The sequence below is a fragment of the Sus scrofa genome, chromosome 3 (assembly GCF_054392235.1).
Source record: "Sus scrofa isolate SSC_HxYL_T2T_F1_AM1 chromosome 3, Sscrofa_HxYL_maternal_Yorkshire_Landrace_v2.0, whole genome shotgun sequence".
Lineage (NCBI taxonomy): Eukaryota > Metazoa > Chordata > Mammalia > Artiodactyla > Suidae > Sus > Sus scrofa.
The window spans coordinates 45,713,726-45,736,450 of NC_139385.1; the positions used below are offsets into that span (position 1 = coordinate 45,713,726).

The 22,725-nt window shown below is 59.9% G+C and overlaps 3 protein-coding genes across 5 annotated transcripts; all 3 read right to left on the reverse strand.

Annotated features, from left to right (window-relative positions):
- Positions 1-76: 76 nt before the first annotated feature.
- ELOB (elongin B) lies at positions 77-3,949 on the reverse strand. Its single transcript, XM_003124746.5, has 4 exons — positions 3,891-3,949; positions 3,631-3,765; positions 2,275-2,380; positions 77-236 (listed from the first exon to the last, which is right to left on the reverse strand). The coding sequence occupies exons 1-4, from the start codon at positions 3,891-3,893 to the stop codon at positions 124-126; spliced, it is 357 nt and encodes a 118-aa protein (XP_003124794.3). The 5' UTR covers positions 3,894-3,949; the 3' UTR covers positions 77-123.
- A 4,394-nt stretch (positions 3,950-8,343) lies between these two features.
- Positions 8,344-14,197, reverse strand: PRSS33 (serine protease 33). Of its 3 annotated transcripts, XM_085017828.1 has the most exons (9): positions 13,998-14,197; positions 13,303-13,415; positions 11,831-11,954; positions 10,395-10,491; positions 10,012-10,038; positions 9,735-9,897; positions 9,247-9,518; positions 8,834-9,003; positions 8,344-8,625 (listed from the first exon to the last, which is right to left on the reverse strand). In XM_085017828.1, the coding sequence occupies exons 4-9, from the start codon at positions 10,438-10,440 to the stop codon at positions 8,467-8,469; spliced, it is 837 nt and encodes a 278-aa protein (XP_084873954.1). In that variant the 5' UTR covers positions 10,441-10,491; positions 11,831-11,954; positions 13,303-13,415; positions 13,998-14,197; the 3' UTR covers positions 8,344-8,466. The 3 variants fall into 3 exon arrangements, with proteins under 3 accessions (XP_084873954.1, XP_020942400.2, XP_084873953.1); XM_021086741.2 differs by lacking the exon at positions 13,998-14,197 and having other exon boundaries at positions 13,303-13,543; XM_085017827.1 differs by lacking the exons at positions 8,834-9,003; positions 13,998-14,197 and having other exon boundaries at positions 13,303-13,547.
- A 969-nt stretch (positions 14,198-15,166) lies between these two features.
- Positions 15,167-20,069, reverse strand: LOC110259941 (serine protease 41-like). Its single transcript, XM_085017834.1, has 7 exons — positions 19,992-20,069; positions 19,865-19,894; positions 19,745-19,771; positions 19,403-19,568; positions 18,444-18,727; positions 15,926-16,083; positions 15,167-15,549 (listed from the first exon to the last, which is right to left on the reverse strand). The coding sequence occupies exons 1-7, from the start codon at positions 20,056-20,058 to the stop codon at positions 15,292-15,294; spliced, it is 990 nt and encodes a 329-aa protein (XP_084873960.1). The 5' UTR covers positions 20,059-20,069; the 3' UTR covers positions 15,167-15,291.
- Positions 20,070-22,725: the final 2,656 nt, after the last annotated feature.

Here is a 22,725-nt window from a genome sequence, read left to right on the forward strand (position 1 = left end):
GGGGCGGGGGGGGGGGCGGGCAGCGGCGGTGGGGTGATGCCTGAGTCAGGAAAGGGTGTGCAGAAAGAGGCAGTAACCAGGTGGACACCCAAATCTTTTATTGGGGGGTGCGCAGGGAGACCCTCACTGCACAGCTTGTTCATTGGCGCTGCTTCCTGAGTCCTGCGGCTTCATCACGTCGGGCAGCTCAGGCGGGCTGGAGAAGGGCTCAATGCGCAGGGCCTCGAACGCTTCATCTGGGGAACGAGGCGGTGGGGGGAGCTGAGTCGGGGTGGCCCCTGCGCCTCGAGCCTCCCGCCCTTCCAGGACCAACCCCCCGCCCTGTCCACCCTCCAAGCCTGGCCACCCCAGGGACCTTTCCCCACCCTCTGCGTCCCTCCACACCTGCCTGTCCCTACTGCTTATGGGAACATGGGGAGCACGAGGAGACAGTAAGCTCGCACTTGACTTTGCCTGTCCTTCGTCTGCCACTCGGAACAGCTGGCTTCTGGGCATCCAGGGGCACGCAGACATCACCTCTTAGAAGGTGACCACATTACACCCCTGTGCTTTGCCCTGAGACTACCACCACTGGGGGAAAATGCTCTGCTTTCCTCATTAGAACAGAGGCCCCAGAAGGCTTTCCCTGTCTCGTTCCTGCTGTCACCTTGGCGAGTAACTTCTCTGGTACTTCTACCCGGAAAGCTGTCCTTTCCACCTGGCTCAGGGATCTCAACCCACGAGACTCCGCCAGGAAGTCACACCTGCCGTGATGACTCCAGCGGCTCTGATTTCAGGGGGCTGGGGGACTGCAACCCGCCATCTAGTGGGCAGAAGACGGCTAAACGTCCTGCCAGGCGCAAGACGACCCCCCCCCCCCCAGAGCCAGCCAGCCCCAGAGATCAACGGTGCTCAAGACGAGACACCTGGCGGGGCCTTAATAACAAATTCATCTTCCAAGCCGCAAATCTGAAGTGACAAGTCTTGCTTCTGGCCCTCTCTCTGCTGTTTGGAAATAGTCCGGGGGCCTGCCCGTCTCCCCCACCGGGCAGCAGGTTTGGGGGATGGGGAGAGCAACCCCCGTCTCTGCACACCCAGAAGTGATTTTTTTTAGGTGGAAATAGCCCACCTACAGTCTACACCACAGCCTCTATCAAGACAGCAATTGTGAGCCTGAGGTGACGTCACCCAGGGTCGCCAGTCACCACCACAATCTACCCAGTAAGTGGGAAAGCCTGAATCCCGTCCGTGTTCATCTTTTTTTTCACCTGCAGAGTTTTATCCGCACCTTCCCACCAAGAATAGCTGTGGGTCCACAGGGTGTCCTTGTTCAAATTGGAGAAAGGGGTTCTTTTCTGGGAGAATACAGCCGGGCCTTGGCTCAGGAAGGACAGGAGATGCGCTTTCAGCCCTCACCTACCTGCCTCAGAACACCCTGAACCGGGCCCACCTGGATCAAGTCCGCACCTGCCCCGCACCTGCCTCGTACCTGCCTCCGCATCGCTGTGGGAGTTGAGAAAACCCACAGAAAGGCGCCCAAGACCGCCCTTTCCTGAGCACGAGCAGGGCCTTGCCCCGAGGCTAGTCTAGGATCAGCCTCCTTACGGAGGGAGATGCCAACCCCAGCCCAGGGGGTAAAGGACGCAACTGAGAGGTGCGGGGAAGCCTACCAAGTTGAGCCAGTCACGCAGGCACCTCGGTCTCCAGGCTACAGCTGTGTGAACACCCTACAGCCCTTCCAGAGACCTCAAAAAACTTAAATCCCCTTTACTAGAGGGAACTGAACCCCCCCCCTCAGGTTTCTAGCCTCGGGGCAGGGTGCATGCAGCTGATTTGACTACAGGCTCTGGCACAGAAAGGGCTGAACCCGCTCTGCAGCTCCCCAGGCTCAGCTGACCCATCCCCAGAAAGTCAAAGCCCAAGTGCGGGCGGGAGAGATGCCCGGCAAGTCAGCGAGGCAGCACGGAGACGGGCTGGGACCAGCAGCTCCGTGAACTGCCTGCAAGCCTCACCGCCCACGCCTCCCTCTCAGGGCCACGAGAGCACTAGAGGGGCCGGGCCCTCAGGCAGGCCCCCGCCCGTGTAAGCTGGGGCCCTGACCAAGGACCTGGGAGGCCTCCACGGGACAGCCATCAGGTGCTTCACGCACCTCGCATGCTCTCCCCACTGCCCCCGGGGAAGCACACACCACCGAAGGATGGGCCTCGCTGGGCCGGCGGGGAGACACCGCGAGGGAGGCCTGGAGAAGGACTGCAGGCTCCCCCGACGGCCCCACCCCAGCCCTGTCCCCCTCACCTGCCCGGAAGGCCAGCCCCACGGTGGCTGGGGCCTGAGGCCGCGCGGTCTGGCTGGTGAAGCCGCACTCGCCCAAGGTCTTGCCGTCATCCAGAAGCTGGTCGTCCTGAGGAGAGAGGCAGGCAGGGTCTCAGGGGCAGCCCCGGAAAGGCAACTACACTGAAAGCCAAACAGGGCCCAGAACCACCCGAGGACGTCCAAGAGCGTCCAGGCTACGCCCCAGGCCTTTCAAATCAGACCCTCCCAGGTGAGGGCTCTAAAATCTGCAGTTGTTCCTCCCCAGTTGCAGGTGAATCTAATTTCAAGCGTCAATGGTCCAATCTGGCCACAAGCAGACCTGGCTGAATGCCCACTCTACCACTTTGCACAAAGGGGCTGATTTTTGGAGGTGAAGTTTCCTTCTCTGCAAAACGCGTGGCGGGTGTGGATACGGCAATCCCCAACTCCCAGGGCCGCCCGGTTTTCATGCCCAAAGGACACACAGAAAGCAAGGAGCATAGCACATGGAAGAGCTCAGGCAGCAGGCAAGGTCCTTATCATGGAAGCCCCCCCCCCACCCCCAGGAGGTATCAGCAAGGAAAGGCCTTCAGTGACAAAGGGAATGAGGACTCAGCTTGGAATGAAAGACCAGTTTCCAGCCAGTATTAGATCGAGGCACTTCGGGGGAGAGCCTTTAACGAGAGGCTGACACACCGGATTCCCAAAGAAAGCCCCGAAATCCAAGCCATCCTTGCTGAATAACTGCAGTTGGTTTGTAAGGGGGAGCGGAGCGGGGGGGGGGGGGGGGGAGCTGCGTTTAGAACCCCAGCAGCATGGTAGGGAGTCATAAACAGCTGGTAGGCGAAGAACCGACGGGACCCAACTCATCCCCAAACCCTCCATTTCTTTGTATTAAGCGGTGTCCAGGGCGGATGGGGCGCGTGTGATGGGCCAGCAGAAGGTTAAGGGCCCCGGGACTCAAATCCCGACTCTGCCCATGACCTTGGGATAGTTAAGGAACCACCTCCCAGCCTCAGTTTCTCCAACTACGGAGGAGACAAGTCCAGCAAGAGCCTGCACGTCTCGGCGGGCTGCTTCTGGGATTATTAGATGCGACGCTGGCCCCGGGCACTCGGCAGAGGGCCTGGCGCGCGCCTTCAAAGCCACCGGAATCGAGATCCTCCGGTGGAGCAGGCGCTACCGGGGCTTCACTTCTCTGAGTCCGAGCAACGGCCCCACGCGGGGGAGTTCCGGCCCGCGGCGGTCAGCAGCCGATGTTTACATCGACGACGCGGCTGCCGGGCGCCCCCGGCCAAGCTCCGGCGGCGGTTCCCAGCAGCACGCGCCCCCGGCCGCCCGGAACCGACAGGACCGCACCTTGTACAGCCGCTGCTCGTCCGGCGGCCGCTTGAGGATGCCCTCGACGATGCGCTTCAGCTCGAACACGGTACTCGACTCCTTAGCGTCAGTGAAGATGGTGGTCTTGTGGCGCCGGATCATGAGGAACACGTCCTGGGGGCGGCGGGCAGGCGTGAGCGCGGAGCCCGGGCTGCCCCCGCGCGGCCCGTGGCCCCCGTGGCCCCCGCGGCCCCCGGCCCCGGCCCCGGCCCGGCGCCCCTCCCCCCGCGCCCGCTCACCATCGCAGCGGCTACCTCTCCCCCTCGACGCGCCGGCGCGGCCGCGCTCCTCCCCGTTCCCGGCAGCCCGGGCGCCGCACCCCAGCGTGCCCCGCGCCCGGCGGCCCCGCCCCGCGCCCGGCCCCGAGGCCGCCATTTTAAGTAATCCGCAAGGGAGGGGCGCTGCGGCCCTGTGTCTGGCAGCCATCTCGGCGCCGTGGCGCGGGGCGGGGCTGGTTGGCCGAGGGGCTGAGGCTGTGGGCGTCCGGCAGTGGCCGATGGCGCCATCTTGGGTGTGGCAAAGACGAGGTCCCCAGATTGATGCAGTGAGGAGATGCCTGGGTGCAGGCCCATCCTTTTTGGGGGGATATCAGGGACTAACTGTGTGAGCTAGGGTACCTCACATCCCAAGGAGAGAGAAGGAAAGATGTGTCCCTGAGTCATCAGGGCGGCAAGACATTCACATCTCAATGAGATCTGGGCTGCCATATTGGGGAGTCCGACTCGAGAACAAGGGCTCCCTGGCGGCCATTTTGAGGAGGTCCACGGACGTTCCCAGGCTAGGGATCGAATCTGAGCATCGGCTCTGGCAGTGCACCACAGCGGGAACTCCTCTACCTAAGTTTGTTTTTTTGTTTTGTTTTGTTTTTTTTGTCTTTTTTTTGCTATTTCTTGGGCCGCTCCCACGGCATATGGAGGTTCCCAGGCAAGGGGTCTAATCGGAGCTGTGGCCGCCAGCCTACGCCAGAGCCACAGCAACGCGGGATCCGAGCTGCGTCTGCAACCTACACCACAGCTCACGGCAACGCCGGATCGTTAACCCACTGAGCAAGGGCAGGGACCGAACCCGCAACCTCATGGTTCCTAGTCGGACTCGTTAACCACTGCGCCACGACGGGAACTCCTAAGTTTTTTATTTTTATTTATTTATTTATTTTTGGGGCCACACCCGCGGCATATGGAGGTTCCCAGGCTAGGGGTCCAGTCGGACCTGTGGCTGCCAGCCTACGCCACCACCACAGCCACACAGCCACGCCGGATCCTTAACCCACTGAGCCAGGCCAGGGATCAAACCCGCAACCTCATGGCTGCTAGTCAGATTGCCTTCCACTGACCCATGATAGGAATTGCAAATTTTTTGAAGTGCTCATTAATAAATAGTAATTGTGGGAGTTCCCGTCATGGCGCAGTGGTTAACAAATCCGACTAGGAACCATGAGGTTGCGGGTTCGGTCCCTTCCCTTGCTCAGTGGGTTAAGGATCCGGCGTTGCCATGAGCTGTGGTGTAGGTTGCAGACTTGGCTTGGATCCCGCGTTGCTATTGCTCTGGCGTAGGCCGGTGGCCATAGCTCCGATTGGACCCCTAGCCTGGGAACCTGCATATGCCGAGGGAGCGGCCCAAGAAATAGCAAAAAGACAAATAAATAAATAAATAAATAAGTAAATAAATAAATAGTAATTGTCAATAGCCACCAGTTGCTCGTGTGTCTCTCATCTGTAGTGTTTTATAACTACTTTCATTTCTAAAAAGGAAGTGATAGAACTCAGTGTGGAATTTGAGTTGGTTGCCCAAATTCAAACCTGGTTCCACCTCTTGTCTGCTGTGGGTCTCTCTCTCTCTCTTTTTTTTTTCTTTTTGCCATTTTTTGGGCTGCCCCTGTGGCATATGGACTAGACTCCCAGGCTGAGGGTCTAGTCGGAGCTGTAGCCGCTGGCCTACGCCACAGCAACATGGGATCTGAGCAGCGTCTGCAACCTACACCACAGCTCACGGCAACACCGAATCCTTAACTCACTGAGCAAGGCCAGGGATTGAACTTGCAACCTCATGGTTCCTTGTCAGATTCATTAACCACTGAGCCTCGACGGGAACTCCTCTGCTGTGGATCTTAAGGCACGTTCCTGACCTGGGGGATCAGCCAAGAGACCATCAGTGCCTGGCACTGTGTGCATACTCAGTGGGCAGAACTGAGTTGTTCTGACTCTCTCAAAGGCCACGCTAGGGTAGGCGGTACCAGTTCAGATCACAGATGGGGCAACAGATTAAGTCGGCACTCCTGGGAGAGGCTGGGCTATCTAGTTGTAGTACTGCCAACTGGAAAACGCCTGCCTGGACAGTAGCCCACTGTCCCTTGTCCCCAGGGAGCGTCTCAGGGGTACCCTTGCTGCCCCAGGGGCTCTCTTCCTGGCAGACTAGGCAGCTATCCTGAGGCCGAGGAGGAGACTGATGCAGGGCCAGGTCAAGGCCCCACCCTTCACCCCAGGCGCACTGACCTTCCTGACGGGAGGGTTGCAGCGGCACATGGTGCCATGCCCCTGAGCCTGCTGGGCGGAGAAGAGCTGCACGCACGCCCAGCCCTGTGAGGCAGAGAGGGGTGGACCTGGAGGCCGCTCTGCTTGCTGGGGTGGGAGGAAGTGGAGACGACGCAGGGGGGCCACGCTCCCATCGCCAGCTGCCTTCTGGATCAGACCGCCTGCGTTCGAATCCCAGCCCACCACCTACCAGCCGTGTGACTTAAGGCCTGTTTTCTCATCTGACACACAAGGAAAACCCACCTGACAGAGCCTCAGGTGAGAATCCCGCCAGATGGGGGCCACAGAGCCCTCTGCCCGGTGTCTGGTGAGAGGACGAGGAGTGGCTGATTTCTTCTCATCCCCTTCCACGTGCAGCCCTGCAGTCCGCTGCCAGGACGGCCCTGCTTAGCTCCCAGGTTATGCTGCGGAAGCACCGGATTCTCAACAGGAACTCACGACTCCACTCACGGCAGGTCCAAGGCTGAGGTGACCTGTGGCAGTCCTCTTGGCTGCCCTCGGCTGAGGGAGGGATGGGAGACGGCCAGCATCACCCAGCAGGGGCTATCAGGCCCCACTGCAGCGGTGTCCACAGCCTTTGGCTGGGCCTGCCACCGCCATGCCCGTTTCTGGGTACCCTTGTCCCTGATGGCAACCCCCACCCCCTCAGGGCAGCCAGGCTCTACCCCCCAGATGGCTGGCCCTCTGCCTGGTGCTTCCTTGCAGCCCCAATCCACAGACCCACCCTCCCTGTTGGTCTGGCCCAGCAGCCACCACCTGCTTGCAGCCACCTCTCCCCTGGGGTCTTTGTGGTTGGTCGGTTTTTTGGCCCTGCCCACGGCACGTGCAAGTTCCTGGGCCAAACCCACGCCACAGCAGTGACTACCTGGGAAGCTTAGCTCGCTGCCCCACAAGGGACTCCCACTTTTGCCCCTGGGAATAAAGAGAGGAGGGGGCTGAGGCTCAGGCCCGGGTGACAGCAGCTGCATCTGTTCCTGTCCAGCCAGGGTGCACCTTCATGATGGCCTCCTTGTCCCCACCTTTCTCCATTGTCCCTGTCAGCTCCAAAGGGTAGGCTTTGGAGGCTCCAGGTTTTGTTCTGGTTCTTGTTCTTTCTGCCGTTCTAGAAACCAATTTCTGGCTACAGGGGTGGATGCTGCTGAGCCTGGAGATGAGGAGACGGCAGAAAGCGCCGAGGGGAGTTCCCGTTGAGGCTCAGTGGTAATGAACCCGACTAGTATCTCTGAGGATGCGGATTTGATCCCCGGCCTCACTCAGTGGGTTAAGGATCCAGCATTGCCATGAGCTGTGGTGTCGGTCGCAGACACGGCTCAGATCTAGCGTTGCTGGGGCACGTACTCCAGCAGCTGCAGTTCTGATTGGACCCCTCGCCTGGAAACTTCCCCTGTGCCGCAGGTGTGGCCTCAAAAAGCAAAAAGAAAGAAAGAAAGAAAAAGAAACGGCATGGAGTGCCAGGCACACGAGTGTGGTCAGGCAGCCGCAAAGGCGCCAGGCCAGTCTCCAGATGCAGGTGGGGGAAGGGGGGCCCTGACAGTTTGCATCCAAGTTTGCTCAAGCTATGGGCCGAATTTGGTTCTTTGCAGGTGCAGCACGGGAGTGTCCCTTTCCCTGCTGGCTGTCAGTCAGGGGCTGCCCTCAGCTCCTTGCCACAGGGCTCCCCCCCCCCCCCCCCCCGTCTCCAAAGCCAGTGATGGAAAATCACCTCCTTGGTGCTGAATCCCTCTCACATTTCTTTTTGTTTTTATTTGTCTTTTAAGGCCGCACCCACAGCATGTGGAGGTTCCCAGGCCAGGGTTCAAATCAGAGCTACCGCTGCCAGCCTACACCACAGCCAGAACAATACGGGATCTGAGCTGCGTCTGCAACCTACACCACAGTTCACGGCAACGCCGGATCCATACCCACTGGGCAAGGCCAGGGATCAAAGCCGAGTGGTCGGGGATACCAGTCAAGTTCATTAACTGCTGAGCCACGACGGGAACTCCCCCTCTCACATCTCAATCTCCCTAACTTCCCCCAAAAAAGAGGGGCACACAGACCCACCCCAGCACTGACCCCCTTGCCTGTTTTGGGGTCCCCTGGCTGGAGCAGAGGGAGGTAAGTGTGAGCAGGAAGGGAAGGGAACGTGAGACCTGCAGGACACACAGCATGGACAGATAAGTGGATGGATGGCCGGCCCTTTAGCTTTATTAGGCCTCTGAGCCTTAGGTCAGAAGGGGCGGGTGGGGGATGTGCAGGTCCCCAGATGGACCCCAGCGTCTGGCTTCAGGTCAGTGTCACTGCATCAGAGGCTGAGGTGAGCCTGAATCCAGGGGCTGTAAGTGGCCACGTTGGTATAGACACCTGGGCGGTTGGGCAGGGCACAGCCCTGGCCCCAGCTCACCACACCCACCAGGACCCAGCGGCCAGACTTCAGGCAGGTCAAGGGTCCTCCAGAGTCCCCCTGCAGGAGAAAGGAGAGCTTAGGTGCCAGCCCTCCAGGGACTCTGGGTGGTGGTCCCAGGGCTGCAGTTCCCCAGGTGATACCTCTGGGTTGGGGTCCAGGGCACTGAGCCTGGAGGTGGTACCCTCTGGGGGCTCCTGAGCTCTACCGGGGTAGGGTGTTGGCCGCGGGGGCATGGACTGTAGAGGTTCCGGGAACTTTCTCGCACCTGGCAGGTGTCCTTATGGCCCTCGGCGTAGCCGGCACACAGGTTCCCGGGCAGCACTATGAGCTCAGCCCGGGGCACGGTGGTGCCCACGTGGTAGAGGCGGTCACAGGTCCGAGCATCCAGCAGTGGCACCCTTACCCCCTGCAGAGGTTGCCACTCTGGGAGTGGCACTGGAGGAGAAGGGGGGGGCTTCTAAGAGGAGGGGGAGGGGGGAGCAGGAGTGGATGGGAGAAGCCTGGACCCTGCCAGGCCAGGACTCTCAGGATTCACTGCCAGGGCCTTTAGGTCCCAGGAGGTGGAGGCCGGGTCCTGGATTGGGGTGGGGGTGGGAGGCTGGCATTCCTAGCCTGAGAGAGGTGAGCCAGATGGCATGTGCCCCCACCCAGGGCCCCGGTGCCCGACCCCCGCCTCACCTCCTGGCTGGAGGCTGCCCCAGCCAGTGACCCAGCATGGCGAGCCGGGTGGTGGGTGAGACCCCGGCTCCGGCAGGCAGACGGGCTGGACTCGGGCGCTCAAGGGCACCGCATGGCGCAGCTGCAGCAGCGCCAGGTCGCCACGGGCCCTGTCCTCCGAGTAGTCCGGGGGCAGCAGCACCCTCCGCACAGGTGCCAAGAGAGCACCGGGTGGGGCGGGACCCAGGCGCAGCGCCCCCAGGCGCACGCGGTACTCGCACGGCAGCGCCCTCCTGCGGGATGGGGCGGCTCTACTCACAGCAGTGGCCCCTCCATCCCTGGGTGGGGTCCCCGCCGCCCTCTCACTCAGAGCTCGGGGACCAGGCCTCCGCCAAGGGGTGCCCCCCTCTTACCCCGGCCCTGCTCCCCACCCCCCCCTTACCCCGGCCCTGCTCCCCACCCCCCACCTTCTAAGTGGAGCCCCGTCTGAGTCGGGGCTGCGTGCTAACCTTGGGAAGCAGTGCGCGGCCGTCAGCACCCACTGGGGGGCGACCAGGGAGCCCCCGCACACGTGCGTCCCGCGGTGCTGGATGCTGGCCTGCCACGGCCACTCTCCGGCCCGGGCGTCGCGGCCTCCCACGATCCGACTGGCCACACGAGGCTGCCCGCAGCCTGCGGAGGGCAAGGGGGACGCCGGGGTGGGCCGGGGAGGGGGGGCCGGGTGGGGGGAGACGCAGGGCCATGGTCAGGGAGGGATTGGCAGCAGGGGACTTGAGGCTTCCCTACCTGCGGATTCCAGCGTCCCAGCAGCTCCTAGAGGCGGAAACAGGGAAGGGACTGGATTATGGGACTGGAGTCAAATAACAGAGTGGGGGTGGGGGTCAGAGATTAGGAAGGAGGGTGGAACAGGCGTCTCACTGTCCCCACGCCAGGTGCTTGTGCAACTAGCTCCCCGATGATGAAACCTCCCCAGAACCCTCGGAGGGGGGCCTTACACCCATTACACAGATGTGCACACTGGGATCAGAGAGCCCAAGGTCCAGGATAGAGAACTTGAACCCTTGGGGCCAAGAGAAGGATGCCGTGGAGAACTCCAGGGAAACCAGGAAAGGGGGGACAGATGGGAGCCCACGTGCCTGTGGTCAGCACCCCGTGCCGCCCCCACTCACCCAGCAGCAGTGGGAGCAGGGCCCAGAGGCAGGAAGTCCCCCTCATTCTGTCTTCAGGGCTGGGCCGGCTAAGGGTGGTACTGCCCTCGGGTGGGAGCTGCAGAGAGAGAAGAGGAGGGTCCTGGTCCAGGGCTCCCCCCCCCGTCTCTCCCCCACGCCGTTTTCCCAGTCCTAGCCCTGTGGCCCAGGCTCTATGCCCTCCGCCCAGGTCCCTGAGATCACCCCTGCCCTCCAAGCACTGAGAGCTTTGGGCAACCTAACGTAAGCCCTGGAGCCCAGCCACTCACCGCCCTGTATCTCTGTGTCTGATGGCTGCTCCCCCCACCTGCCCCAAGCCCCGGGACCCTGTTCTCACCCTTGCGCCTGGTGTCCCTGCTAACTGGGCTGGGGGCGGGCCTGGGGGCTTAAAGAGCCAGGAGGGCTGGGGGCCGGGCCAGGGGCTAATTAAGGAGGTCAGGGCGGGGCTGCGGCTTCCTCAGTCCAGCCTGGAACAAAGATGCTTTGAACAGTACTTTCAAGGTGGCAGGAAGGGGACACCTGGGTTTCTCAAAGGAAGCCTGGCTTGGCCAAAGTGCTGAGAACGGGGGGCGGAGGGGAGAAAGCCTGGGCCCAGCCAGGCAAGGGTGGGGATGGGGTGGGGAGGTGGGGGGGTTGTGGTCAGGCCAGGAAGCTCTGGGGCATCCTTGGCCGCTCATCTCTGAACTTGATCCTGGCTCCTGGCTCCTTTCAGTGCTCAGCGGTCAGGGCTTCTGACCGCTATTGTTCTGTGCAGGAATCCAGTCTCCAGGCCTTGCATAAAGGCGGGAACGAGTGACTTGTTCAAAGCTGGCAGTTCACCACATGGTAAACCGACTGTGCTGTGATATAAAATAAAAATCAGGAGTTCCTGTCGTGGTGCAGCAGAAACGAACCCGACTAGGAACCATGAGGTTGCGGGTTCGATCCCTGGCCTCTCTCAGTGGGTTAAGGATCCGGTGTTGCCGTGAGCTGTGGTGTAGGTCGCAGACGTAGCTCAGCTCCCGCATTGCTGTGGCTGTGGTGTAGGCCGGCGGCTACGGCTCCGATTCAACCCCTAGCCTGGGAACCTCCATATGCTGTGGGTGCGGCCCTAAAAAGCAAAAAAAAAAAGAGGCAGGAGCAGACTTGACCTTGGGCGACAGTCTACTCTTCCATTTGGGGTGGCCAGGACAGCCAGGCTGCCGGGCTGAGGATGGGGCTCAGTGGCGGGCTGGGCCCATCCCCTGGAAGCAAGTTAATTCTCCTCAGCCGCCGGGAAGGGGAGCTGACACGATGGAGGTGGTTGGTTTGCATCTGTTTGTCTCCCGGCCACGAGGCGGGGTTGGGCCCTGGCCACGTCTTAGTTCAGGCTGGCTGAACAGAGCACCACAGACGGGGCCAGGTGGGGTGGGGGGGTTTCAACAGCGCTTATTTCTCACAGGTCTGGAGGCTGAGGTGCAAAAGCAAGGTGCTGGCGAGATGGTTCCACCCTGAGGCCTCCTCTTTTGGCTCCGAGACGGCTGCCAGTTCACGGTCTCATCACATGGCCGCTCCTGGTGTCTGCTGGGTGGGGGGCAGAGAAGGGCAGCTGGCATCTCTTCTTATAAGGACCTTAATCCTGTGAGATCAGGGCCCACTCTTATGATATCATTTAACCTTAATCATTTCTGCAAAGGGCCCATCTCCAAAAAGAGTCATGCTGAGGGTTAAGGAGTCAACATATGAATTTTAGAGGGGACAAAGGCGTTTAGTCCATAACAGCCCCCGTGAAACCAGTATGGAGGTTCCTCAGAAAACTAAATATAGAACGACCCTATGACCCAGCAATCCCACTCCTGGGCACATATCTGCACAAAACTATGATTCAAAAAGATCCATGTTCCCATATGTTCACAGCAGCACTGTTCACAGTAGCCAAGACGTGGAAGCCACCTAAATGTCCATTGACAAGTGAATGGATCAGGAAGATGGGGTACACATACGCAATGGAATACTACTCAGTCATAAAAAAGAACAAACTAATGCCATGTGCAGCAACATGGATGCAACTAGAGATTCTCCTAGTAAGTGAAGTATGTCACAAAGAGAAAGACACATACCATACACTAGCACTTCTCTGTGGAATCTAAAACAGGGCACAGATGAACCTTTCTACAAAAGAAAAAGAGACTCCCAGACATCGAGAGCAGAGTTGTAGTTGCCAAGGGCGAGGTGCGAGGGAGTGGGATGGAGGGGGGTTTGGGCTTAATAGATGCAAACTATTCCATTTAGAATGGATGAGCAGTGGGGTCCCAGTGTGCAGCCCCGGGGACTCTATCCAATCACTTGTGATAGAACGTGATGGAAGATAGCATGTGAAAAAAACGTGTGTGTGTATATGTGACTGGGTCAGTTTACTGTACAGGAGAAATCGACAGATCATTGTAAATCAACTATACACATTAAAAACAAACAACAATAGTCCCCAAGGACCAGAACAGTGCCCAGCCGAGGGTGGACCCTGAGCATTCTGGAGAGAGTAAGAAGGGCCAGCAGGGCAGGAGGCTGGGCTGAAGGTGAGGGATAAGGACAAGGGGACCCAGTGGTGACCCAGCCCAGCCCCTCCGAGTGAAGGGGGGGAGGGCAGCCTCGGGCCTGACCTCTGTGGTCTGCGCTCTAGGACCACACTCAGGCCCACGCTGGAGACGGGTTATAGAATGCCCTGCGACCAGCCTGGAACCCTTGGGGGAGTTCCCTCTCGTGTAAAACCCACCCCCAGGTAGGTGAGGAGATTAAGCGGGTTGGCTCACGCAGAGCCTGGAATAGTGCCTGGCTAGTGCAAATGCTGCAGGAGAGCTACAAGAATATAAGAAGCACCCCCCCCCCAAAAAAAAAACCCACATCCTCCCCGAAGCTCCCAATCTGCTGTTACCCGGATTCAGTTTCCGTCAGATGGCTTGGCAGGAGTGGAGCCCGCTGAGCGCTGTTCCCCTTGGTGCAGAGCCAGGGCAGCCGGAGAGGCTGGTGGGAGAGTGACAAGGGACCCTGGGAACACACAGCCATCTCTGGGGATGTGGGCCAGACCTTGAGAGGGGTTCACTGGAAGGCTAGACACCCTGTTCAGCAGGGGAGCTGGGTCTCTGCTTGTGGGAATCTGGGTGCAGCGGGAAGCCTGGGGGACAGCTGGGGACATGGACAAGGGAACAAATTCTGAGAAACTGGCTTATGGTGAGAGGATTGGGAACTGGTTGAACAATGGACAGTCACACATGAGGGGACAAGGAAAGGAAGCTCTTTCCAGGGGTCCACCCAAACCCGGCCCGTCTCAGACAGAGAAATGGAGGCGCAGACGCTGCTGGGCCCACCTGCATGTCAGGCTCACCCTCGAGGCACACTGCGGAAGTGGCCCCTGGGCAAATGCCAGCCACCCTTCTCGGGGCCACAGCTCACCAGAAGTGGGCACATGGCCCCAACTGAGCCATCACCCCACCAAGTCCCCCAGGTCACAGTGATTGGTCAAGAAGGGACACATGACCCCAACCAGCCAATCACAATCCTTCCCTGGGATTTTTATCCTGAGAAGGGAGAAACAACCCCTCAGCGCCCAGGCAGGGGCAGGATTCTTACTTGGCCTGAGAGTCGGGAAACTTCCAGGGTGGACTTTCCAGGATCCAGTTGGGGTGCTCAGATTATGTCCCAGCAGATCCTGCACCCTTGGGAGAGCTGGAGCCAGGGTCCACACCATGCTGACCCATCAACCAGGAGTTCGCGTCGTAGCGCAGCGGAAACGACTCTGACTAGGAACCATGAAGCTGTGGGTTCGATCCCTAGGTGGGGGAAGTGGGAATCTCACTGCAGACAAGCCCCATGGGAGACCCTCCCCCAGAGATATGGCCTTTCCCAGTCAGGCCCTGATGGATCCAAGCCTGCGGCTGCCAAGGCAAGCAAAGGCCAGGAGGGACCCCTCCCTAGGTGCCCCCACCTGCCCCTCCACAGCAGGGGCTGCCAGTGGGGGGCAGGGCAGGATGTGGACCTGCCCGAGCTGCTCACACTTCCCACAATCTCAGCATTTGTGGAGCTGCACATGGAAAAAGCACACCTGCCTGAGCAGCTCCCAGGTGCCGAGGCGACCCCGCTGAGGCTGGTTCTGGGACCCCAACAGGGGCCAGACACGCTTCATGCTGCCCTCCACCCAGGCCACCTCATGGAGCCTGGAGCCCCAGCCCCCAGGACGTCCCTCAACCACAGTCAGGACAGGCGGGGCTGCATTCAGGCCTGACATCACGGGTGATGCTGAGGCCTGTCCCCGTGGCTGGACTGCGCCTCGACTGCCCATCAGGGTGCCCTCCACACGTGGGCAAACATCCATGGGTTCTGTCCCTCCTGCTTTGCCTTCCCCACGCTTACGGGGGGCTTCTTACTGTCATCCCCCAAATAAACTGCCTCCACCCTCATCTGCTAGGACTGACGGAGGACCAGGAGGCTGTGGCCACTGGGTGATGGGGAGCAGGACCCGAGCGCTAGGGTATTGGGGACGTTTCCTCCGCAGCATCCCCACGCCAGCCTTTCATGCCCCCAGGAACTCTGGTGCTGCTCATGTCCTTCCGGAAACTAGCTTTCTAATCGAATTCCCTGAGAGGGTTCTGCTGTGGGCGTCGGCAACCTGCATCGCGCAGGCGGTGGCCAATGATTCAGGAGTTAAGGAGCCGTCTTGGGGTGGATGGGACGGGGTGACCCTGAGGGTGTCCAGGAAGCCACGTGGGTCCACAGAACACTCTGCATGGCATCGACTTGAATACGCACACGTCTTTATTAACAAAGGGACAGAAGGGGACTTGTCCTGGTCCAGCAGGAAGTTTTGCCACTGGGGTGCCCCCAGCCCCTGGTGAATGTGCCAGGTGCTACAGTAACTGCTGCACCCTCACGGGCCCAGGTGTGCACAGACCAGCTGCAGGAGTGGGGGAGCCCAGAGCAGAGGGAGGCAACTGAGCAGCAACTGAGAGGCACCTGGCCTGGGGGTGCTGTGGGCCACCAGCTTCTGGATCCAGTTGAAGTAACTACTGACGTTGGTGTAGACACCGGGCCGGTTGGGCCGACCACAGCCCACTCCCCAGCTCACAATTCCAATCTGAATCCACAGCCCTTTCTTTTTGCAGGCCAAGGGTCCGCCTGAGTCACCCTGGGGAGCAGTGTGGTTGAGCGAGGCTTGGGGCAGGGCAGGAGGGGGAGCTGAGCGGCTGGGAGAGCAGGAGGGGCTGTGGAGCAGGGCAGACTGGCTTTAAACCCCACCCCTCCCCCTGGAAGCCACCAAGCCTCAGTTTCTGCCTCTGCAAAGTAGGGCAACCGTCTATCTGCTGGATTTCATATAAGGATCAAAGAAGGTACAATTACTATAAAAGGGGAAGCTTGTTTCCCAGGCTGGAAAAATGGGGTCTACAAAGGTTTTCCTCATGAATAAACTCATGAGGGAGGATTGGTAGGGGGTCAAGGGGGTTTCTCCCAGGCCCAAGGTCGGGAGGGGTGGTACTTGGTCTCACTGAGGCAGGACTACTCACTCTGCAGGTGTCACGGCTGCCATCCTCAGAGCCAGCACAAATCATAGCATCCCTAGTGCTACTGCGGTAAATGGGCTGACGGAACAGGAAGGAACACCTGGACTTGTTTATGATAGAGACCTGCCCTTCCTGGAGTGCATAGGGAGGTGGCAGTGCTGCTGGGGTCGAGGGTGGGAAAGAGAAAGACAACAACTTTAGCTTCTCCTCTGCCATCTGGGGAAGGGGCACCCACAGTGCCTGGGACATTGCCTTTGATTTTACTGCTTTAGCCCAGCACCCAGCACATGGTGGGGGAGGAATAATATCACAGAAGAGCCCAATGGAGGGACAGGCTGTTACAGCACCTCCCTGAGACTCAGTTCCTCTCTCTGCAGCAGGCAAATGACAGACGCTGCCCGAGCCAGTGGGGAGAGACCTTGGCTGAAGCATCCAAGGTGGGGGAGGGGGCTGAAGCAGCTGAGCTTGATTATAATCAGCACATTCTAGCCTCAGGATCCAGGCTGAAGTTTTCCCAAATTTGATGAACGGTATGAATCTACACACTCAAGAAGCCCAACAAACTCCGAGCAGAATAAACACAAGGAGATTCACATGGAGCTAGATTTTCATGCAAATATCAAAAGGCAGAGATAAAGAGAGAAGCTTGTAAACAGCAAGAGAAAAGCTACACATGAAGTATAAGGGCTCTTCAAAGAGATGACAGCCAAATTCTTTTCAGACACTCCAGAAACCCAGAGGCAGTGAGATGACATGTGCAAAGTGCTAAAAGAATGAAACGGTCAGGAGTTCCCATCACAGCTCAGTGGTTAACGAACCCGACTAGGAACCATGAGGTTGTGGGTTCGATCCCTGGTCTTACTCAGTGGGTTAAGGACCTGGCATTGCTGTGAGCTGTGGTGTAGGTCACAGACAAGGCTTGGCTCTGGCATTGCTGTGGCTCTGGCATAGGCTGGCAGCTACAGCTCCGAGTGGACCCCTAGCCTGGGAACCTCCATATGCCACAGGTGTGGCCCTAGAAAAGACAAAAAAAAAAAAAGAATGAAGTAGTCAACTAAGAGTTCCGTATCAGGCAAAACTATCCTTCAGAAAAATAAAGGCGGAGTTCCCGTCATGGCTCAGTGGTTAATGAATCCAACTAGGAACCATGAGGACGCGGGTTCCATCCCTGGCCCTGCTCCATGGGTTAAGGATCCGGTGTTGCCATGAGCTGTGGTGTAGATCAGATGCGGCTCGGCTCTGGCGTTGCTGTGGCTGTGGTGTAGGCTGGCAGCTACAGCTCCGATTAGACCCCTAGCCTGAGAACCTCCATGTGCCACAGGTGTGGCCCTAAAAAACAAACAAACAAAAAAAAAAGACAAAAAAAAAGAAAAAGAAAAAAAAGGCCAGATTAAGACAGTCCCAGGTAAACAAATGCTAAGAGAAGGTTCATCATTAGTAGGCCTGCCCTTTAGGCAAGGAATGAAAAAGGGTGCCCTTCAGGCTGAAATGAAAGGAACTTAAACCCAGAGAATAGAGAACACTGGTAAAGGTAACTACACTGGTAAATATAAAAGCTAATATTATTATTGTTTCGATTCATAATTTTCTTTCCTATACAATTTAAGACAATTGCATAAAACAATAACTATAAATCTGTTAATGGTTACACAATACATAAAGATGTAATTTGTGACAATAACAATTTAAAGACTAGAATTGTAAAGGAGCGGATTTTTTTTTGGTCTTTTTGTCTTTTTAGGGCCACACCCGAGGTATATGGAGGATCCCAGGCTAGCGGTTGAATCGGAGCTGTAGCCGCCGGCCTACACCACAGCCACAGCAACACCAGATGCGAGCCACATCTGCAACCTACACCACAGCTCATGGCAACACTGGATCCTTAACCCACTGAGCGGGGCCAGGGATTGAACCCACATCCTCATGGATGCTAGTCGGGTTCGTTAACCACTGAGCCACGACGGGAACTCCTGTCAGATGGTATTTGTATGAAGTGTCCATTGTGGGCAACTCATGGGCAGAAAGCCGGTTAGTGGCTGCCAGGGGCTGTGGCCCTAGCACAAGGGGGAATATGGAGTAATGGCTAATAAGCTGGGGATTTATTTTGAGGTATGAAAATGCTCTGTAACGAGGTAGTGCTGATGGTTACACCACTCTGTGAATATACTGAAAACACCCCGCTGAACTGGATGCGTTAGGAGGGGTGAATGTGAGAAGCTACGAATAAGAGCTCAGTAAAAGAGAAACAGCGCTTGCTGCCTTTCCGACAAGTCCATCCAAAACTTTGCACACTGCTGCAGGGGGCCCGGGCCTGCACCGGCCTCCCTCTCAACTCTGCTTCGCAAGGGGGAGTCGAGTGTGCCGACAGAGAGCCCTGCTCTTTAAGGGGCAGTGGGAGTGGAGAGCCAGCGTGCGGATCATGCAGGCCCGGCCAGGGTGCAGCCCAGGTGGTGGCTGGTGTGGCTGGAACTGGGTCTAGAGGATAATGCTCCCTTCCCAACCCAGCTGTCCCCCATCTCACGCTTTTTCTCACGGATGTGCCCCCAGCCGGTCACCCAGCAGTCGGTCTGGTTCTGGAACTCCGAGGAGGAGGCCAGGATACAGACGGGCTGGATGTGCTTGCTGTAGGTGACGGAGGAGGCCAGCCGCAGCAGGGCAATGTCGTTCCGGGAAGGCATCACGCGCTCCGAGTACAGGACGATATCCTGAACCCGGTAACGATGGAGGTAGGCTCGCAGGCTCCAGAAGGACGGCGAGGAGGTCAGCTCGCCAAACTGGACCGTCCATTCATTGGGATTGGCGCTCCTGGCAGGGGAGCAGGACGCAGTCAGGGGCCCTCGGAGGGACCTGGCCACCTGAGCTCACCTGGGGCTGCTCCCTGAGGGGAGACCCTGGGGCGGCGGCGGCGGGGCACACCCCACCCCCAACACCATCAGCAGCCCTTTCCACGGCCGCGGAGGCCAATGCAGAACCGGGGAGCGCCCAGAGGCCTGCTGGGGACCGGGTCGGGGGCAGGAGGGGGCCTCCGCTGCTGGCTCAGGTGCTCAAGCACTCAACCGCCTGTCACCTGCCAGAGCTCTCCTCAAAAGGGGACAGGCAGATGCACAGGCCAAACAGCAGGCCACACGCCAACCAGCTTCCCTGGCGCCTGCCGCCACACGCCTGGCTCTGGGTCCCGCACCCACATCCCGGAGCTGCTGGGAGGGGACGGGCTGAGGAAGCTGGAGCCTGGTGGGGCCATGTGGGGACAAGGGCAGAGATGAAACGGTGCATGGGCGTGTTCAGCGAGAACATTCTGGAAGAAACCACCCAGGGTTTCCTCCAGGAGCAATGGGGGGCGCTCGCGTGGGTGGAACGGGCTGCAGCCAGGCCTGGGTCTCAGGGGCACACGACGGCCACGTCCCATGCCACCTGCACGCAGCTCCCGGGGCAGACCCAGGCAGGGCCTGGGGTCCGCGGCCCGCCCGCCCCCTTACTCACTCTTGGAAGCAGTGCGCGGCTGAGAGCACCCAGCGGCGGTTCAGCAGGCTCGCCCCGCAGAGGTGGACTTTATTCCAGCGCAGGCTGCCCTGCCAAGGCCAGCGGCCAAGCTCTGAGTCCTTTCCACCCACCACGCGCGACTGGATGCCCCGGAGGCCACATGGCCCTGGGATGGACAGACGGACACCAGGCTGAGCTGTGGGAGGCAGGCCCTCCCCGCCCCCACCTCACCCACCAGGCTGCGCCAAGGAAAGGGGCGCCCCGGGGACGCGCCCCGGAGGGAGGGCTCGCCGGGCACCCGCCCCACGCGGCCGCCCCTCCCGCCAGGGGCCCATCAGTTACATGTGAGCAACGACGAGTTCTCGAAACCTGGCGCGGGGGAGAGCAAACCATCAGGCGGGCGCCCGTCGCCCTCCCGCCCCGGGGCCCAGCGCGGGGAAGCGCGCCCCCTGGACGCCTTACCTGGAAACAGCAGGTCCTTATCCTGCAACTCTGCGGGCGGGAGAGAAGGTGAGCGGCTCTCGCTCTCCGCCCGCCCCCTCCTTCCCCATTGCCCCTGGCGGCGCCGGCGGCCCCCGCCTGAGCTCACCCGGCCTCGCGATTTCCACTCGCGCCAACAGCTGCGCCAGCAGCAGCGCCCCGACCCGCGCGCCCATGGCCTCTTCTCCCGCCGCCTGGCGCCCCCTCTGCTTCCGCCCGCTCCGGGGGGGCCCCGCCTGGGGCGCCCCCTGGGGGAGAGGGAGCCGCGCGAACCCTGGCCTGTCGGTGGGAACGTGGCACCTCCCAGGGCCCCAGCTTTGAGCTTCTGCTGGGACTGGGTCCCGCGCCTACATGCCTTGCTACGGCCCCGGGACCGCTGCACCCGAACCATCCCTTTCTTGTCTGCAGCGCTGGGTGCCTGGCTGCCCGCCCCCCCCTGCCCGAGGTGGCCCTCTTTTCTAACCACTGCTTCCTCCAGGAGGGACCAAGGAGCTGGCCCACAGCCGGGACTCCCGTGAAAGCACTGTGTTATCTGCTGTTAAATGTGATGGACCAGAGTTCCCATTGTGGTGCAGGGGAAAAGAAAGACTAGTAATCCTGAGGTTGCGGGTTCGATCCCTGGCCTTGCTCAGTGGGTTAAGGATCTGGCATTGACATGAGCTGTAGGTAGCAGATGCAGCTCGGATCCTGCATTGCTGTGGCTGTGGTGGAGGCCAGCAGCTGTAGCTCTGATTTGACCTCCATATGCTGTGGGTGAGGCCTTAAAAAGCCTTCTTCCTGCTCCTGCCTTGGTGCAGGACACAGGTTTTCGCAGGGATCTTCTCCCCACACCCTCCCTGGACAGCCACCTTCCAGCACCTGCCTAGCCTCTGCCCCCAGGAGAAGCCCCCTCCTAATACCTGTGGTCTCCTCCCTTCAGAGCCCCCAGCCCTGGGCCCAGCGCCCACCTCCCATATGTCCCCAGTGGGCCCTACGTTGCCCTCTTGCTCTTCCTGCCACCATGTGCGCCTCTGGGGACACAGCCTGGTGTGCCCTGTTCCTGGCCCACCATTCCAGGCTGAGTCCCAGGGAGCACCTGTGCTCTAGGGCTCCTTGAGTGGTTTCTGGGACTCTTTGAGCTGGTTTACAGTCCCGTGCTGGGCCAGTGCCTTTGCAGGCACGTCTGTCTGAGAGGCAGTAAAGCCTGGCTGGAGAAAGTGCCTCTGGCTGGTGACCTGCCCTCGCCACTCCTCGGGCCTAGAGGGTGTTCATGGAAGGACCTCCCGCATGTGGGAGCTTAACCCACAGGGCACCGCTTGACACGGCAGCCCCGCAGACAGCGTTACTGTTATCTCCACTTTTCCCACAGGAAACGGAGGGCTGCACACCCCGGGGCTTGCCCACCCCCCTCCCCAGCAGCCCTGCCCTTCGGCTTGGTGGACAACATGGCCTGGGGCCCAGCAGGGCTGGGGCTGCATCCCCATCACCCAGACGAAGGCAGTGAAGGCTCTGGGCCAGGCTGGGCTGGCTCTCCTTCTTGTTCCCTCCTTCTCCAACCCCCATCTGTCTTTCCAGGGAAGCCTGGGGACTGCTGGGGAGGCAGCAGCAGGAGGAGGAAGCACAGGGCAGGGACCTCAGGCGGGGGCGGGGTGTGACTGGGGGCCCTGCTGGGCACTGCACAGGGCAGAGGAGACAGAGGGGGACAGGCTCAGCCCCTGTGGGTGGAAGCTGCAGCCTTGGTCCCGAGACCCCACCGGACTAGCCCAGCCTTTCCCAGCCCTTTGACTGCCCTCAGCAGCCGCCCCCCAACCCCATCACTCACATGTCACTTTCCAGAGCTTTCTCCACGGCATCCAGTCCTTGCTGCCTAGCTCACTTGAACCTGGGAAGCCCTCCCTCAAACCTCTGACTGCAGGGCCTGCATATCCCTGTCTTTGCTGTCTGCCTCCAGGGTCCTTCTGATGGCCAGAAAGCCTGGGAGCCCCCCTGCCACCTCATCCTAGTCAGGGTAAGGGGCAGGTAGGGCAGGGCTGTGGCTGAGAAGGCCACCCGTAGGCCACCACGAGATCGAGCACAGCCGACCTGACAGAAGGAGCCTGTGCTTGGTCCCCAGTGTCATCCAGCATCCAGACAGCAGCTGCAGGCTGACCACCAGGGACGTTGCTGTGGTCACGGCACACGCAAGGCCCCACACACTGCCTGCATCCAACATGCCAGCCAGGACCCTGTGCTGGGGTCCACCAGGCAGGGGCATGCCAGCCCCCTACCTCTACTCGCTGCCTCGCCCAGAAGACCCAATACACATGCAACCATGGACGTGAACTCCCACTGCTATTGGCCACCTTCTCCAGGTTGCTTTTCCTGCAGGCAACTCGTGGGATGGCAGCCAGGTGTGACTGTGGATGACGGAGGAAGGGGAGACATGCTCCTTTCCCCCACCTGGGGGGCCCGGTGACCTCCGAGGGGCTCCCTGAGCCTCCACAGCACTCCTCCTGGGCCAGGGGACGGGCAGGTGCCTCCGTGCTGGCGACAGGGACCTCCCAAGCCAGACAAACCTCCCCCAAGTCAGAGCTATGCACGCCACGCTCTGCCAACCTGCAGCCCTTCTCAATTCCACCAACGTTCACCGGGTGTGTCACACCCAATCCTTGGAGGCAACCGACGGCTACACACACACACTTGACCAAACGAGATGGGTTTGGACACTGCTAAGTTCTGGAAAGAACATACAACAGGTCGGTGAGAAGGATGGTCAACAGGGGCACCATGGGGTTTGCTTTAGAGGGGAGGGGACGGGGAAGCCTTCCTGACGAAGTGGCGTGAGCACTGTGCGTTGAATGCCCAGAAGCAGCCCCTCACGAGAC